Raw genomic sequence first — 19,389 nt, 5'->3', positions numbered from 1 at the left:
TGACTGATCTAGAGAAGATCTGTGTGAAGGAGTGGGACAAAATCCCTCCTGCAGTGTGTGCAAACCTGCTGAAAAACTACAGGAAACATTTGACCTCTGTAATTGCAAACAAAGGCTACTGTACCAAATATTAACGTTGATTTTCTCAGGTGTTCAATACTTATTTGCAGCTGTATCATACAAAGAAAAAATTCACACATTGTGATTTCTGTTTTTTTTTTTTGATTACGTCTCTCACAGTGGACATTCACCTACGGTGACAACTTCAGACCCCTCCATGAGTTCTAAGTGGGAGAACTTGCAAAATAGCAGGGTGTTCAAATACTTATTTTTATGTCCGTGGTTGTTATACATAGTTTGTATACAGCGCTCTAGACAAACTGTTCCTTTGCTGAATGAATCACGGATGAGGCTTGAAAACAACATTTTAATGCACTACAAATGGTGAAGACACCACATTTCTGAGGCTCCGCCCGCACCTCTGGGTATGTCCGCGATCTGTCATTGTGCTAATATTGCTAATAAAAACTGTCAACAAGGAGGTCTCAGTCCGCTTGTTTGGTCCGCTTTTGGTGCGCACCAGAGTTCGATTGCTGCATTCTCACCTGCCCAAACGAACCGCACCAAGTGAGCAATCGAACTCTGGTATGATCTAACCGAACTAAATGAGGCAGGTGTGAAAGCACCCTTAGACCATACGCTCATCGTAAATAATGCAAAGTACTTTTTTTGAAAATATAATCTTGATATCTTCAATATTGACTAAGATCATAACAATTGAACTCAATGTGAAATCAATGAGTGAAATCTAACTTTGAGGCTCCTAATCTCAAAATTAGATAATGAGACTTTGGATTTCAAAGACAGGCTCACATATATTTTTGTTTGTGTGCTAGGAAAACTTTACAGGAATTAAAACATGAAACAACAAGCAGCAAACTTACCGTCCAAAGGTCCCAAGATAATGCCTTTTGAGAAAAAAAATTGTTATTAATATTATATGACAATTGTACAGTTTAACAAGTTATGCATAGATATATACACTAGATGTCACCTTGGGGTTCTGAGCATCTTGAAACAGGGGTCTTGTCATAGGAAGTATCTAGGTAAAGCTGCTATCTCCGCCTGTACTTCGAATTCATGGACGATGCCGGACTTTTGTGCTGCGTATGGATGTTAGGCCTATTAGCACTATGCATTATGGTTAGAAAAAGTAGATTTTAAAAATTTTAAAACTTTAATTTTTTTCTTGACCCAATGCTAAATACATGTCTGACTATTGAAACGAACCAAAAGAAAACGAAGAAAATCGCATTCATGACGATTTATGGTGATTTTATTTCCATTACACCATTGCCTACAATGACGCTGATGCGGGATTCCCCTGTTTCAAGATGGCGGCTCTGTTTGACGCATTCGGTCCAATGAACTGCCGTAGCCAACGCGACATCTAGTGTACATATCTATGCAAGTTATGCGAGTTTTAATTAGCTTTTTGCTAAGGATTTTATCACATGTGTGGATTTAGAACAAGAAAGAAAATCAGAAATCGCAGTGTGAAAAAGGCACCTGAGACATGGGTGACTGGGTTTGCCCGATATGTGCATTGGCATCAGGCTTGAATGGATCAAAATCCATGTCCAGAAGAGATTCTACAGGTTTCTCATTTGGCTAAAACAGGAACAAAAACAGACTTATTACTAATTATGTAATTATGTATCTAATAATGTGATTAAATATAGAAACAGCTTTCTGGGTATGTAATTTAAAAAAAAAAATCATGCATCCATATCTACATAGCATTAATAAATGGTTGATCCCAAAAACTTTGCACTTTATTGATGTTTTTGCAGTTTATGTTTCTTGTGGTCTCTTTATTTTAAACTCAATTGTAGATATTGCTGTAAAAGTACAACTCAAATCAATTTGATTCACCTGTGGTGATGTAACACTGATCTCAGGAAAGCCTCCATCGAAAAGGTCGATTATCTGCTCCTGGTGTAGCTCTCTGGTTGGAGTAGCTTTTGGAGGAGGAGGTTTTGGAGGTCCCATCTTGAGCTGATCATAACAAATATAGACAAGCAAAATTAATAAATACTTTATTGAAAACTATAATTTACGATAACATCAATGCAACACTTTACATTTCACAAATACGATACACCTACAGTATGTGAACTCTTTAGCTGCTACTGATATAGATATAAAAATATATGCTTTGTGATGTGTGTTCTTAAACCTTACATACAAACTACCGGTAAAGTCAAAGAGTTTCAGTGTACATCATCACTATACCTGAATGACAAACAACATGTTGATGAAAAATGATGAAAATGCAGCCTGCGATTCTTCACAGACTACTATCAGTACTAGTTCAGTTCACTTCACAGATATAAATGAAGCATGCAGATCGTCGGGTTGTCGAATGGAGACGGTTCAAATTGGTGATTAGGTCAGGACATTTCTTACAAATATCTGGTGTATTTCGGGCCCTACTTGTGAAGGTGATTTGGGTCGAGGTGGGCCAGGGGATGTGGGCCTCAGTGTGTGGTTGGGGCTGGCAGCTGGGCTGCTGTCTGAACTGTCATCGTCAGGAGGGGTGGGAGTCCTCGCTAATCGCAGTGGTCCAGAGTCACTGTCAACACAAAAGATTGACATCACCACAACTATTCAGTACACATTCACACATTGTCTTTTATTCTAAATATGTTATTTTCGCAAGATTAAAGTCAAAAATGCACATAACCTTATATGACCTAAATTGTTTAATAGGCTCATTATTGGCTATAATCAAGATATCAGCACCTACCATCAAGTATACACATCACTGGCCTAGTTTAGTCATCTGCACAACAAATCACATTTGTCTATTTACATAGGATTTTTACTTTTAAGTGTTCTTACACCAAAGAAATGCACTTAGAGGAAGTAAACCTTAAAAGCAGTGTTTCTCAAACTGGGGGGCAAAGTTGGTGCCAGGGGGGCTTCAGTTTTATGACATTTTATAAAATACATTAATCCATCATAAATTTTGTGTAATTAAACCTCAGAAAATAAGGCAACTAACCAACAGCACTATATAGTATAATTTAATATGTTTTGTTTAATCCAAATTCTAAGTGTGAGTGCCATGAATTTTCTTTGTGGGGCCGCAAAGAGATGCGCCCTACACAAGGGGTGAAAAGTTTGAGAACCACTGCTTTACAGGAAGTGTACTCTGTCTACAAGTACTACAATAGTCTATGCTTACCGTTTCATTCTGTTACCACTAGACACAAACAGAACCAAACCACATGAATGCTTAAAATCTTGACAAAATTATGACTATAGCATGTTTCTAATATGTTGTCTTCTCAACATCTTTATCGTAAGTACTAAATAAAAAATCTGTCAAAAAATGATCCCTATAGCTGACACTGGGGCCGTTCCCCGTGGAGCGCTCCGCATATATGTAAGCATATATGCATCGCGAATGTGCCGCCACAAACTGTCTGAAAAAAATGTATATGGTGTTCCTGATTCTCAATATGTGGATGTTTTTTATCGCTACAAGTGAGTTTGGGAACTAATAGCAGAGCACAGATGACATGTATTGCTTGCTTGAGACAGCGCAAGCTAGCAGGAAGGTAAAGCTAATCTTTTACATTATAGCGATGACGCTAATAGTGATGATTCTCTCAGACCAATCAGTGATCTACAGTGTTTTCGCGTCACGTTTTGGTATCAGCTCGGGTCGCTTGGAACCACAACACTGCACCCAGTGGAAAAGCCCCCAAAAGAAAGCTGACCCGTCCCAAACCGTGGGGTACTATGCAATGGAAAAGCACCCTTATTGACACCAAATGTATACATAAATGTACCAGCTAGACTTTTATTTCATCTGTGAATATGAATATAGTGCGGTGAAATTAAGACCTTGACTTACCTGGGTGCGCCTTGAATGGTGAACATTTTATCAGAGTGCTGCTCAGCGAGTTTATTCATCACTTCATACAGCTTGTGACAGAGCTGAATCCAAAACAAATAGAAAATTTGAATTAGAGGAAAACAAATGGCTGCTGTGTAACACTGCATTCAGTTACTGTGGTGCTATATTGCTCCTGCTAAGATTATTCTGATGTCTTTTACAGGCATAAACTTGCAAAGCACTCACTGATGTTAATAGAATGTACATCATAATAACTGCCACCAGTATAATCACCATTACAGTTATGTGATGCTCAAATTTCTAGATGATCAACAATGAACATTAAGGGGAAATAATCTGCTCTTTGCTCTTGCAATCACATCATAGCCTACAGCAGTGTGCACGGATCACATCAGAGCCAGTGGCAACAAAGAATTCAAGTTGGGAGAATTTAATATGTTTCTTTTTTATTTGCAATTACTGTATTATTCTCAAGGCAAACATTCCTATAGTATCTACATTTCGGCATGCAGATGGGTTTCTGTACTTGAAAACAATGCATGTATCTGTAGCATGGCATATTTTACCTCCCTGCTGATAACCCAAATAACTAAAAACTGTTTTGAGATAAACTGCATTGCCCTTCTGGCTATTAAAGCATTTAGCAATGCACCGATGCCCACTGATGGGGCCTTGCTGTCTAATAATAAATTGATTGAGGAGCAGATGAATTGTCCAAAGATCGACTTGATCCAAACAGGAACAAAGTTGCACCATGAATGGCTTCAAAAAAGTTTATTTGTATAGCACATTTCACACACAGAGGTAATTCAAAGTGCTTTAAATAGAAATTAGAAAACAATCTAAGAGATTGTCTTCAGACAAAACATCTAATTCTGGCTATATTTCTGAGATGCTAGTAGGCTGATTTGCTTATCGCTTTCACATGAATACTGAAATTAAGGTCAGACTCTAAGATTACACCAAGATTTCTGACTTTATTTTGTGTATTTAGACCCTTAGAGTAAAGATATTTGTTGATCTTGAAAGTTTCATCTTTATTTCCAAATGCGATGACTTCAGTTTTGTCTTTGTTTAACTGGAGGAAGTTTTGATGCATCCAACTGTTAATTTCATTAATGCACTGACATAGGGAGTCAATAGTGCTGTAGTCATTGGGTGATAAGTATATATATCTGGGTGTCATCTGCATACTATAGCTGTGGTAAGCAATTTGGTTCTTTTTCATTATTTGACCAAATGGGAGCATATACAAATAAAACAGAAGCGGTGCAAGAATTGAGCCTTGTGGGACTCCACATGTCTAGCGCAAAATGTAAGACTGCAATGTTACTTTAAACAACAAAATAAATGTTTTTATTTTTCCCTGCATAAACCACAACTTTATAATATTGATTGGTCTGTACTAAAATACATAGAAATCTCACCAACGTAAATAACAAAGCGTTTTCTAACAGTTCCCGTATAGCATATATGTGCATATATTTTTTGGAGCAGCATCACGATCAATATTCATCCCACACAAAAATTCACAAGAGCTATTTATTACTGGTTAAAGAGCAGGCAGTGATATTTTTTAAAGCAAAACGTTTCTCTTCAACAATTGTGCATTCAGATGAGATTTCCAGCAGATGCACTGCATTGTTAAAGAGTTAAACAACCACATACATTTCTCTCAGAGGCTCATAAGTGTCTCCTCTGTGATTTAAAAAAGCACACACATACAAAGATGTCTATCCATCATAAGATACTGCTGTGGTAGAACCGATCAGCAGGACTCGAAAATTAAGATTCAGATGATGCATGAAAGTCACAGGTTGCCTGCTTTAAAAACAAAGCTCATGACAAATCACCATTAATAATTCATCTTTAAAACTCTCATGCAGCAGGCACCGTTTCCACAAGCATGCCTAATTTGTTAATTAATTAATTAATTAATTTATTTATTTATTTATTTTGCTGGTGTGGTGGATTTCACAGCAAGACTTTATAGTGTGTTGCTTATTTTTTCCTGTAGCCATTAACAAATTCAAGAAAAAAATGTAATAAACTCACAAAAGAGATCTCCCTATGAAATTTGGCTTCCAGGCCTGAGACGTTCTTGAAGGTGCTTACATAGAACCCAACACGACTGCAAAGGGAGAGCGAGACGAATACAGATTAGACTTTAGCCTTCAACAAGTGTGCAGTGAATTAATAAAGCATCTGGAAACTTCTGAGGAGAAAACACAAAATATTGAAATTGCACTGCAGGTGTTTAAAGATGCCAATGCGAATGTTAGGCACTAAATCAAACCATTGGACATTAAACAATAATTCAGCAGCACAAGTGAATCCTATCAGAAAATCATGTCAGCAACACGTATTCTGAGGTCAACATGTAATCATCTGAGCACTAATCTGAATATGGCATTGGGGGTGGGGTTGTGTCCCCACCAAATATCAGTACTGGTTACATCCTTGTATCTTCATAGTTTAAGACCTGGAATAGTCAATACATAAATGTAACATCCTTTTATAATACAAATCTGAAGTAAAATAAAGTTATATCGTGTCTATCTGTCTTTGTGGGTCTAAATACAACGAGCATGGCTGCAGGGCCTGGCAGAGAGAGGAAGCTGTCGTTTAGATAGATTATGTAACCAGACTGCTGCTCCCGTAAGCATAGAGACCTCACTTAGCTCAATAAAACATACTGCTTACCACAGCATATTCCCCAAAACATCTAAGCACAAGCCAATACTACATACATACACATTACTTGTGTAACTGCATTGTTCCTGTAGCTCAGCATGACGTTAACAATGCAAGGTTGTGGGTTTTAAAGTATCTCCAAATGGCATAAATGTAAAAGTATAACACAAATCCTAATATTAATACAAAATACTACTAGATTGCGTAGCGCAGCAAATATAGTTCTACACATAAATTAATACATAAACGGTTACTACAGAAAAGCACTGGCGCTGTAAATAAACTCTCGAGTAATGCTTGTGACGGTATGCTGTACACTTACAACCTATTTTTATGCGATACAGTAAACACTGACTCTCTGCCCATTACATGTGTAATTTCCAGCAATTTAGTTTTGACAGCCTACCACATGCAGTATATATCAAACCTGTTATTATCATGAATGAGAATATTGTCCGTATCCTACACAAATCACTTCAGATTCAGCGATGCAACAACTTTTTACACCTCTCTCCAACCCATACTACACTCCATCTATCTATGTCTAATCTATACATGCAGATTCATTTCTATACTCTGCTATAGCATCCACAGTAAGTTTTGCTTCTGTTCAGTTTATTCAAATTCCCTTGAAAGTGTTAATAAAATAAAACACCTCACCTCTTTTGTATGCTGCAGCGATGACATGAGTGTTCACAACTATCATGCTGTGTAACTAATGGATAAAATACCGGGATGCAAATGTAAAAAGACCTTTGCTAAAATCAATATTCATTGGCCAAAGCCGGAAGCACAATAATTACACTCGGTGTGATACAACAAGCTTAAGTTATGTAAGACATTGACAGCTAATTATTGATCTTGGCTTGAAATTCTGTTCACTTTAAGTTTTGCATTGTTGCAAGCAGTACAGAAAACACATTGTGGAACAAACAAACAAGGATTTTACAGGATTTTAAGTCATGCATGCATAGTGTCAACAATGCAAGTCAAATTTGGACATTTAGTTTGATAAATCTTATTAAACCATTTATGCTATTTCATCTTACATGGACATTGGCAAAAAGAGAAAGAATTATATATGCAAACAAATTGTAATACTGTGAACAAGTATATATAAGGGGTTGTTTACACAAAACTGAAAATTCTGTCATGTTGTTGTTACAAAATGTAAAAATGTCTTTGTTTTGCTAAACATAAAGGAAGATATTTAGAGCAATGTCTGTAACCAAACAGTTTTTGGGTACAATTGACAATTTACTTTTGTCATCATAGGGCTCATGAATGAGGCTGCAGTTGGAGACCATTTTTATGCAGTGCGAGCATTTTTACAACCCGTTGCTCATGTGTGACGTGCAAATTTGGATTTCTCTCTCTGCCTTAACAGATTATTTTTTATGAGGACGCGCACATCCCCACAAACACCGTATACAATACATATCAATTGGGGACATTGGACTTTATGTTGAAAGTTTATTATTTGCATGCATTTTAAAGTTTTGACAGCTTAAACTTTCATTTTACTCTACTTTTAAGAGACATAAGCCTTTTTAAAGGCTATTTGTGGTGCTTATTTATTTATTTCTTTATTAAAACAATAATATACCTAATTACTGCAAGTAATATAACAAACAGTGGCGGCTCGTGACTCCTCATTCAAGGGGCGCTAATTCAAAATAAGTGTTCGGAGTATCATGTGTGTGGTTCCCTTTTCCAAAATATATGTCCTGCGTGTCGAGAGATCCTGTGTGCATCACGTGTTTTGTCAAAATAAGTGCCTGCTACACACGCGTTAAAACCGTTTATGATAAAAGAGACGTTCACGTTTACAAAATACACGCAAGACACTCCTTTAACAGTAAACTCTGATTACGCATGAGATTATGCGAGTATCTGGCAAATGTGAGCGTCTCTTTAATCATAAACATTTTAGACGCGTCTGCAGCAGGCACTTATTTTGGCAGGACACATGATGCACATAGGATCACTCCACGCAACATCTGTGGTATTACTTTATCTAGAAAAAATGTTAACAGTTACAGTCATCAAAGAGCTTGCATATCAGCTTGAAGAATCTGTATCGAGCATTGGTATCAGCGATCATGAAGACAACAAATCGGTACTCGGTATCGGCTGCCAAAATCCTGATCCATCCCTAATTTTTTTCCCTACTATAGAAGTCAGTGGTGCTCCTGCTACTAGCTTGATTACAAATATCTTCCATTGTTTTCAGCACAACAAAAGATATAAACAGGTTTGTAACAATTTGAAGGTGAACAAATGATGACAAAATTTTTATTTTTTGGTAATCTATCTCTTTAAGTAAAAAAAACAGTAAACCAGAAAGAAAAGCAGTCTGCCTAACCCAAACGTAGGCTAACCGAATAAGACGATTCTTTATTTATTAAAGTACAGTTAATATAACCACTCTTCAACACAGATTTTATTATATGTAAGTCAGAGAAAAAGTATCTCACCTGTCCCAGAGTGTGGGCAGCTCATCCTGCAGGCCAACGTTCAGATCATCAAAAACCCTTTGGGCCTTTTTCAAATCCTCCTCTGCCTAAATGCACAGACATACACATTAAAGCTACATCTCAAATCACAGCATATCTTATTTACATACTGTATATTGCAATCAAGATATATTTAAAAAAATAAAATGCAATTCAAATTCAAGCTGAGAGGAATCATGTACTTTAGCTATCTTCTTCTCGCTCCGCACTGTAGTAGCCTGCAGGGTCTCAAGATGGTGCCTCGCACTGTCATAGTCAATTAACTTTCTGCTTCTCTTCGCTACCCGCGTCTAAATGGGAAAGGAAAACACTTGCGGTTACTATGGTTACCATTCAGACAAAAATACAGCTATTTATTTACAGCACTATAAATGATATGACTGATGAGAAGGAAATGAAAACAATCCACTCTTTCGAAACTTAAATTTCATTCATGCGATGTACACAATATAGTGTAATGCACCTTAAGATCTGGGAACTGTGTCAGATACATTTCCAGTGCATTAAGTGTAGAGTCGACAAGCTTCTCATGAAAGTCCTCCCATAGAGCATCACAGTTCTGCAGAAAAAACAGAGCAGAGATCAACAGAGTACATTTGATGAACATTACAGCGCTGCAGAGGAGGATCAATAGCACAATAGCGAATGAAAGAATCTATCATTTGCATAAATGTGATGCTGTAACTCCTGCGACATAAATCCATGACTTAACTCATCCTTTTATGATTCAGCCCGAGTTAAATTAAAACATAATTAGGCTATTGTTCATTCAAAGTTCATTTTGCTTTAGAGAAGTGTGAGTAAACAAAACACTTGTGAAAAATATATGAGTGCCATCCTTGGATAAATTATTATATTGAGTCACAGCCCTGCTCTGCTCTCTCATGACACATGTCATCATTCACTATTAATAGCTCTCACCCACAAACAACATTTTCTGTGTGTAGTTGATAGAAAAACACATAAGATCTGATCTTTTGATGAAAAGTCATTTTAATGACATTTTATAATGACATCACAACCACAATAAAATGTTGTTTATATGAGAAGACCATTTTCACTCTCCTGTTATTAGCCACCGCACCATACCGTACTGTACCGTACCGTATCATATATCAAATCATATCATATAACACAGCATATAATGTCCTGTTTATTTTGGTAACACTTTACAATAAAGTTATATTTATTAGCATTAACAAATGCTTTAGCTTATTACCTCACAATGAGCAATATAGCTTTGTTCATGCAAATACATAGAGGGTATGCACGTGACGTCACCTTCGGCAAAGTACCTGCGGTTACGCCCATTGAGTGGCAAAAGACGTTCACTGTATTTTATCTGTGTTTTTCTTTGGAAAACATACATTCACTAAACAAAAGATTTATTTAATTTACTTATTTTTTTAAGGTAAGTGGTTGTAATCAATTTATTTAAGCTACAATTAAACAAAAGTTTTTTGTTTTGTTTTGTTTTTCTAATTTTCTTTGTTTAAATGTAGCTTAAATAAATTGATTGCAACCACATACCTTAAAAACATTAAGTAAATTCAATAATTTTCTTTTCAGTGTTCCAAAGCATATAATCATATTTTTTATTCTATTACATTTCATAAATACAAGTTTTTGTTTTACATTTAATATTCAAGTACATACTTTTATTCAAATAAAAGTACACAATTTTAATATAATTAGGTATTAACTACATTTTATTATGCAATATTTAAGCAATATCGCTCGAGTAGGAGTGTGATATAGCTCTATATCATCACGGCTGTGATTAGGCCAGAGGCACAAGGCCGTAGGCCGAGTGCCTCTGGCCTAATCACAGCCGTGATGATATAGAGCTATATCACACGACTCCGAGAGTGATATTGCTTTTATACAACAGTTTGACGGCACACGTTTGAAAAACGAAAACTAGAAAACAACAACGGAGTTATTTTAAAAGCCTCTTTGTCTGAGAACTACTTCTTCCGCCACAGATTTGAGAGCGGCCAGAATGACAGGAAACACTTTCGGCTGCTTTGAATCTCATAACAACTCAATGGACGGAAAAGCCGATTCTTTATATTACCGTTTCTTGGTCACAAAGTGTAGTTTTAAGATTAGTTCAGTCGAGAATGTATATGTATTATACTTAAATCTGCAGTCGATTAGTAAAGATAGCGCCTGTTTGAACATTTGCTTAGTGAGATTTGGTACGAATGAGAACCAAAGCATGAGCGGACGTCAGTGTTCACTCGCCCCGCTGACCACCGCCCTCTCTGGGCTACATCTCTGACAGGGATTCCCTGGCTCTAATGTCGGCCTTGTTTGTTTTTGATCGTCAAAATGAGATCAAATCAGCAATATTTGGTGTCAGGATCAAACTATTACTTGTTTTTTTATTCATATTTAGTGTCTTTTGTGTTGTTATTGTTTTGGCGCGAGGTAAAAGTGAATAAAACTATACTTGTATAATGTTACTATTGCGTTCCCATTTACTCTTAACGTGATACGAGCACTCGATTATTATTATTAAACTTTGTTCTTGTCAGTACTATATAAAACGTTTTTTTATAAGTGTCAGAGAGATGTTTTTGCATGCTGCTTATAAATATACCAGTGGCGATATCTCATAACATGTTTTAATAGTCACGTCACGATAAAATAAATGATCAATGTCCACATTTAAAAGCTGCGGTGCTTACCTGCAGTTCCACGGTGTTTTCGCGTTCTGATTAGAGATATAGCTCCAGAAAATGAGTGTTTACAATCCTCTTTCCAAGTGTCCACATGACGTGACAAGACATTAATCCCATTAAGTTTAACGTAACATCCAAGAGCGCTGTTCTTTGACGGAATAATAACTTCTGATTGGGATGCACAGACTGATTTACGAGCTAGTGAACTAATGAGACACGCGGAGCGTGATTCAAAACAGCGCGTTTGTGTGTGTGTCCAGGTCTGTGTGTGGGTGCAGTTTCTCCATTCAGAGATGAGCCTGTTTAGAGGACCTCCATTCACTAGGTGGCGGAATAATACGAAAGGTGAAGCGGTTACAGTGCCGTTATTAGCACAATATCGCATAGCTCTTAGCCAATCAGATTCGAGAACCAGAAAGAACTGTTGTATAACAAAGAATACACACTGAAAAAAATTATTCATTGAATTGAATCAATTTTTTTAAGGTAAGTGGTTGCAATCAATTTATTTAAGCTACATTTAAACAAAAGTTTTATATTTTATTTTACTTTACTAATCTTTTTTGTTTAAATGTAGCTTAAATAAATTGATTGCAACCACTTACCTTAAAAAAATTGATTAAATTCAATGAATCATTTTTTTCAGTGCACAGTATGATTCTATGCTTTAGAATGTAGTGAAGTAAAATTTTCCCAATAGAAACAACCTTGGAAAATGCTTGGAAAATGTAATTAATGTAAGTAAGTATTGTCCACCTCTGCTATCAAGTCCAACTAAATTAAATTTAAGCTGATAATAGGCAGTTTACTGGCATTTTTGCAGCGGCTGCTATGAAAACCAGCCATTTTGTTTTGCCACTCAACCGGGCGAGCTCTCGCATGGTCACGTTGAAAAGTGACGTCAATGCATACATTATTAAGTGTGCTTGCAAAAGCACACTTATTGTTCTTCTTAAGTTTTATTATTATTTTTCCCGGGTAGATTTTTTTGGCCAGCTCTAGCGATTAGACCGTTTGACGCAGAGACACCGTTCAAACTTTAAAATGTTCGGGCAGTACCGGTGTAAGTTGCTTGAGAAGATAAGGTCACAGATCGATGTCGTTCTTCCGCCATATTGGATAGAACACAAAACCTTAAAAAAGTTTCACAGGTCACAAATTTTGTCCAAACTTCACGAAAATCCACGTACACGATCCTTGGACCGAGCCTCACAAAAGTTACTAGAAGGATTTTTGATTTTCGGAAGCGTTTGCCCGTCACAGCTCAAACTAAATGTGCGTCGACGACGCCAAAACAGGAAGTAGTTTATATCTTAGGAACGCTTTCACGTATTGAAACTAAACTTTGTACATGAATTTGGGTCTCAAATGTGAGGATGCACAACATCAAAAGAAAAAAAAAATTTCTAAAATTTTACGCCGCCAAACAGGAAGTAGTTTATATCTCAGGAACGCTTTCATGTATTAAAACCAAACTTTGTACATGAATTTGGGTTTCCAATGTGAGGATGCACAACATGAAAATAACATTTTTTTTCCCTAAAATTTTACGCCGCCAAACAGGAAGTAGTTTATATCTCAGGAACGCTTTCATGTATTGAAACCAAACTTTGTACATGAATTTGGGTCTCCAATGAGAGGATGCACAACATCAAAAGAACAATTTTTTTTCTAAAATTTTACGCCGCCAAACAGGAAGTAGTTTATATCTCAGGAACGCTTTCATGTATTGAAACCAAACTTTGTACATGAATTTGGGTTTCCAATGTGAGGATGCACAACATGAAAAGAACATTTTTTTTCTAAAATTTTACGCCGCCAAACAGGAAGTAGTTTATATCTCAGGAACGCTTTCACATATTGAAACCAAACTTTGTACAGGAATTTGGGTTTCCAATGTGAGGATGCACAACATCAAAAGAACAATTTTTTTCTAAAATTTTACGCCGCCAAACAGGAAGTAGTTTATATCTCAGGAACGCTTTCACGTATTGAAACCAAACTTTGTGCATGAATTTGGGTCTCCAATGTGAGGATGCACAACATCAAAAGAACATTTTGTTTTCTAAAAATTTTACGCCGCCAAACAGGAAGTAGTTTATATCTCAGGAACGCTTTCATATATTAAAACCAAACTTTGTAAATGAATTTGGGTCTCCAATGTGAGGATGCACAACATCAAAAGAAATTTTTTTTTCTAAAATTTTACGCCGCCAAACAGGAAGTAGTTTATATCTCATGAATGCTTTCAAGTATTGAAACCAAACTTTGTTCATTAATTTGGGTCTCCAATGTGAGGATGAACAACATCGAAAGAAAAAACATTTTTTCTAAAATTTTACGCCGCCAAACAGGAAGTAGTTTATATCTCAAGAACGCTTTCACGTATTGAAACCAAACTTCGTACATGAACTTGGGACTCCAATATGAGGATGCACAAACTAAATCTGCGGCACCAGAGCAAGCACACTTTTGCAGTTCCTCCGGAAATGCATTTTCTAGTTGTTTATGTTAGTTCATTGTGCAATTTAAGTTCAAGTTCTGTTTATTTTAAAAATTGCTGGAAGCCGACCAAAGTGTTGTACAATGGCATCAACACAAGTAGAGGTAATGATAAATTGAAATAACATGTCTAGTTTGGATAAAAAAAACATCAAGATAAAATCAATTAGGGGAGAGTGGGGTAAGTTGTCACACTGTTCATAACTCCAACACTAGGTTCTATCTAAAAAAAAAAACAAATAGCCACTTTGTGTGAAGACTTCTTCTATAGTCAACTTCGTGTTCACATGTGGTCAAGATTTTTTGGCATAAAATTTGCACTTAAAATGTTATGCAATGCAACTTGGTTAGGTATGAATGTTAAAATGATTATTTTGCACAAAATAGAGGAAACAATAACGTGTCTTTTCATACTTTAGCTGACGCTAACCCTGAGATTTAGTCAACATTAACACACATGTCAGTTTGGGGCAAGTTGTTTCAATAACTGTGGGGCAAGTCGTCACATGCTTTTCACACTGAAAATAGTTAACTTCGGGTTATTCTCAGGTTAACGGAATCCTGGGTTATTTGTTTCACGGTTCATACTGTTCGTACTTAACCAGGGGTTAAAAGATAACCCTGGGTATTCATAATCTGACGTTTCACACTGTCTATTCCTAAACCCTAGGTCAAGTGTCTGCAACCCTGCTCCTACACCTGTCTGTAATTATTAAGCAACCCTGAACACCTTGATTAGCCACATTCAGCTGTGTTTAATTGGGCTCATAACATTGTAACCCTGCTTCATTTCACACTGCATGCTTTGGGCACCGCAATGCGGGGTTAACCCCACAAAGCAGGGCTAGCAGGGTTTCTTAACCCTGTGTTAATTTCAGGGATAACCCGCTTCTAAATTACAGGTGTGAATCAACCCTTAACCTCTGGTTAAAAGCAGGGTTTAGAACAAAGATAACCCCGGGTTAAGCGTAGTGTGAAAAGCTCTGAATTTAATATTTCCAGTTGTGGTTTGAAATTAAAAATTAAAATCAATAATCAAAATTAAGTTGTGTTCTTTTTAGATAATCTTGTGTGACAACTTACCCGCCGGTGGGGCAAATTGTCATAAGTGAACATTCTCTATTCAACAGTCTACAACTATATGAAAATGTAATGAATACAACATACTGTATATGCCCAAGACTTCCTTCTTTCATTTGGTATGCGATTTATACCATTGTGATGTTTGGTGCTCAATAAATGTTAGACAGTATGACAACTAACCCTGGTCTCCCCTACTAAAAGCCAAATTAAAAAGGTTAGCTTTTAAACATGTTTTAAACCTGTTAGGGTAGAGGCCATTCTGATAAGAGGAGGTAAATTATAGGTCCAGCCCTTTCAAACGCCATGTTTCCTTTAGTTTTAACCTAGTGCAGGGATTTTGAAGGAGAGCTTTTTCCTCTGAGCGTAGTTGCCTCTTTGGGGTATATGGGTGAAGTAAGTTTGTAAGATATGGTGGTGCTAAATTGTTCAAAGCTTTGTAAACAAGTAGAAGGATTTTAAACTCAATTCTGTATTGGACAGGCAGCCAGTGCAAGGATTTCAGAAGAGGTGTAACATGGTCGAGTTTGAATAAGTAATTTTACAATCTTATTGTAAAGTGTTATCATAAGTTGTATATGATATGGTACATAGGCTGCATAAAATAACCCTAATGGTACAGTAATTTGGATGCTCTATTTTTTTAAGAGTGATTTTATTTTAGACTTTAAAAGTACAAATGCCCCAACTGCCGTGTTTAAAGTATCGCCAAGACCTCATGCTTGATCAACACGTATCTATTTTGGGACAGGAATATTCTGATGTTGTTAATAATATTTTTAATTTACCTGTCTTTAAATGAGCATAACACCTTTCAAGGGTTACTAGATGTCAGACTAGAACAGTTTACTAAACATATAAAAACAGCACAGGAGAATTCAACACCCTGCCTTGATCCTTCAGCAGCTACACGTGCAGATACTCAACAGTACTCATGACCTTTTTTAACCTGTCACCACTATCTAATATCTATTTTTCCTCCCCTGCAGACTAGGAGTAACTAACTTAATATAGCTTTTCAATCATAATGAATGAATATAGTAGCTATAATTCTGTGTACCTTTCCAATGGTCATGACGTCATCCTTGCCATACCATTCAGGCTCATAGACTTCATGTAATGACTCTGTCAGGTTCATAGAAGCTTGCTGCATCGCTGCAATAATAACAGAACAAAAAGTTAGTTCAATACTTACCAACCTGTGCATGTGTGTGTGTGTTTTTCCAGTAGTTTACCTTTCACAGCTGCTATGTAAGCCTTCATCTCCCTCTGTAGTCTCACACCTTCAGACTATGAATCAGAACACAACAAATATTTATTTATTTATGTTTATTCATCACATCAGGTATAAAATCACACAGTGACATTACATTCATGAATCATCAAATATTTTCTCTTTGTGTCTTGGATAAAAGCTTCAGCTAAATGCCAAAATGTAAATGTAATGATCATAGTAAAACCTCTTCATAACTGTGTCATGGTTGATACTTCATTTTAAGTTCAGAGAAATTTTGGTGTCACTGTTTATATGATAAACCAAATCTTCAAGCAGAAAAAAAACAATTGCTGTCCATGGTTCTGAAATGGCATCACATTGAAAACGCAGTGCATACAGCTATAAAATATGTGCAAGCCACTATCACAGTGAGCTTTCCAGATGGAGGTCATTTCATTTTGCGACAGCAAGGAGCAGATAAGAGATTTGAAAAGCACAGATGAAAACCTTACTCTCCTGAATTTGGTTACACAATGCATCTCTCTATACTGCAGTCAGAAATGCGACAGCACAGTGTCTAAAATAGTAATAAACTTTGCATAAAAACACATCAAAACTTATGTCTGGGATGCTACAGGTGATTTTGGCAAACAACTGTTTATGAACTCTTTTGGCACATGGAAAATTACTGTATTTGCATATATATATATATATATGAAGAGTTTGGTTCCAAAACGCAATAAATCCATTTTGACAAATTTCGGTAAAAACGTGTTTTCTATACCAAGAAAATGACAAGATGAAAACCACTATTTTCTGTTACAAAGTTTCCCATAGCATCTTTAGGTTATAAAAACATAAAAAATTCAAATCCATAACTTGATTTTCAAAGATTTATTTTTTCCACAAAATGCAATAAATCCATGACAGTTTTTGTTTCAAAATGCTAGAAATCTATTAATTCAATGTACAAATGTGCATTCATCTTTGCCATTTTCTATTCATTTAGTTGAACAGTTGTACACACTGACTAAAAAAATAAACATTAATGTCATTAATCAAAACACTTACTTTGTCATATTATGATCACTGTCATTGCAGCGGTTATACTTGACGTCGTCTCTTTACATTTTTCACAGCGATCAGCTGTAAAATGTTTTGGTCCCGCTCGATTTTCGTTGACTTTGAGTAAAATAATGTAAAGTTATTCATAAGATCCCCTGAGGTCAATGTGTTAGCATGAGAAACTTGATGCTGTCGGGAGATAAGCACCAGTCTCCCGAGTGCTTCGCGTAAATTATTAGATGTTGATGACAATCTTTCCTGTCACAGAAAACAACCACAGGTTTATCAATGCCATTAAAGTATTATTTTGTTTTGTTTGTTGATCACGAAGTACAAAGTAGATGAGGAAAACTAAGACTCCGTGTACTCAACGCGCCACCATTGTTTGTTTACATTGGGTGACTGGTGGGCTGTAATTTCTGGAATGGATTTATTGCGTTCTGTAAAAAAGGAGGAGTGGCGCCTATCACACTTTGGGAAAAAAGGGAGAACAACACGGCGGATATTGGATTTTGCTCAAAATTAATTATTTACTTTTAAACACTGAGCTGATATAATACTGATTTTGGCAGTAACAAATTTTTTTCAAAAATGCCGTTTATCGCGTTTTGGAACCACACTCGTCATATATTTTTTTAATAATTAAAATATAACCATTTAAAAAAATATATTACTCTAGGCACCAAATGTGGCTGTAATTATATTATCACTGTCTGGTTAGCACAGTCCGGCAGTGTATTGTGTGGGCACTACAATTAGGCAGTGTCATTATGATTAATAGTGTTTCACGGGCCATGTTGCACTGATGTGTAGGTAATCTTGACTCTGTTGATGTGGCTCCATGGGTTGTTTTATAAGCAGTGGATGACTCAGATTGCCAGCATATGTTTTATGGTTTCAGTTTTGGCAGCAACTGGTATACACACTCCAGCTGTAATGCAGTGATTGACTCTGACTCAGCATATGTGATATTGGACCGATTCATTCTGCACGTACACTGCGACCCAACCAACCTTTGGTGAATACAGAATGTACAAACTATAGCATTATATGAAGACTGCACACCAGTTTAAAGGAACCCATAAATGAAGAAGAAATTACAGGAAAAAAAATTAGGGGAAAGTATTATTAAAGGGGGGGGGGGGGGGGGGTCAATGGTATTTCAAGCATTCTGACTTATTAACACAGTTATAGAGTTGTTTTCTCATGCTAAACGTAGGCAAAGTGTCAAAAAAGCAGTTGGGCATGTTACAGAGTATTTCTGTGCCGAATGAACTTCGCCAGGGTTGGTACAAGTTTCGGAAAGTTTTTTCGATTACAGGTCCAACTGACGTTTAAGGGGTTTCTATACGTATCACTTCTTTATATGGGCACTTCCCACGGAAAACCCCGCCCACCGACAGCTTTGTTTAATTTCAAAACTCAACAATGGCACGAAAGAAGAAGTGTGTTTTGGATGTAAGGAGAAGAAAGCCAGCCTTATGGAAACAATGGATATAGTTTATTATCTGGGGTAGCAGCAGAGTTTTGCGTGTGTTTGATGCGCTGGATTTTCCCAACCGGGTCACGAGTTGCATGCGGTAAGTAAGCCTTCTGTCTTATGTTGGAAATAGGCACGTGCATATTATATAAATGACACGAACATGTAGTGAATCATAAGTTATAAGTGTTGCATGACTCGTACTCGCTCCTCCCGCGGTA

At 36.6% G+C, this 19,389-nt stretch overlaps 1 protein-coding gene across 9 annotated transcripts in view; it reads right to left on the bottom strand.

Annotated features, from left to right (window-relative positions):
• amph (amphiphysin) overlaps positions 1–19,389 on the bottom strand; it is a 39,711-nt gene that overhangs the window by 13,930 nt on the left and 6,392 nt on the right. For 5 of the 9 annotated variants that reach the window (XM_073874589.1, XM_073874615.1, XM_073874601.1 and 2 more), the window contains exons 3-13: positions 16,643–16,697; positions 16,468–16,562; positions 9,602–9,697; positions 9,321–9,428; positions 9,100–9,185; positions 5,984–6,059; positions 3,926–4,008; positions 2,470–2,635; positions 1,936–2,058; positions 1,570–1,671; positions 945–968 (exon numbers count right to left, since the gene is read on the bottom strand). In XM_073874589.1, the coding sequence (XP_073730690.1) occupies positions 945–968; positions 1,570–1,671; positions 1,936–2,058; positions 2,470–2,635; positions 3,926–4,008; positions 5,984–6,059; positions 9,100–9,185; positions 9,321–9,428; positions 9,602–9,697; positions 16,468–16,562; positions 16,643–16,697 (1,014 nt within the window). The remainder of the gene's footprint in view (positions 1–944; positions 969–1,569; positions 1,672–1,935; positions 2,059–2,469; positions 2,636–3,925; positions 4,009–5,983; positions 6,060–9,099; positions 9,186–9,320; positions 9,429–9,601; positions 9,698–16,467; positions 16,563–16,642; positions 16,698–19,389) is intronic. The other 4 variants (XM_073874597.1, XM_073874605.1, XM_073874610.1 and 1 more) reach the window with 1 other exon arrangement.

This window comes from Misgurnus anguillicaudatus, chromosome 2 (genome assembly GCF_027580225.2).
Source record: "Misgurnus anguillicaudatus chromosome 2, ASM2758022v2, whole genome shotgun sequence".
Taxonomy (NCBI): Eukaryota; Metazoa; Chordata; class Actinopteri; order Cypriniformes; family Cobitidae; genus Misgurnus; species Misgurnus anguillicaudatus.
The sequence above is the reverse complement of the archived record's forward strand: the minus strand, read 5'-3'. Positions and strand labels throughout refer to the sequence as shown.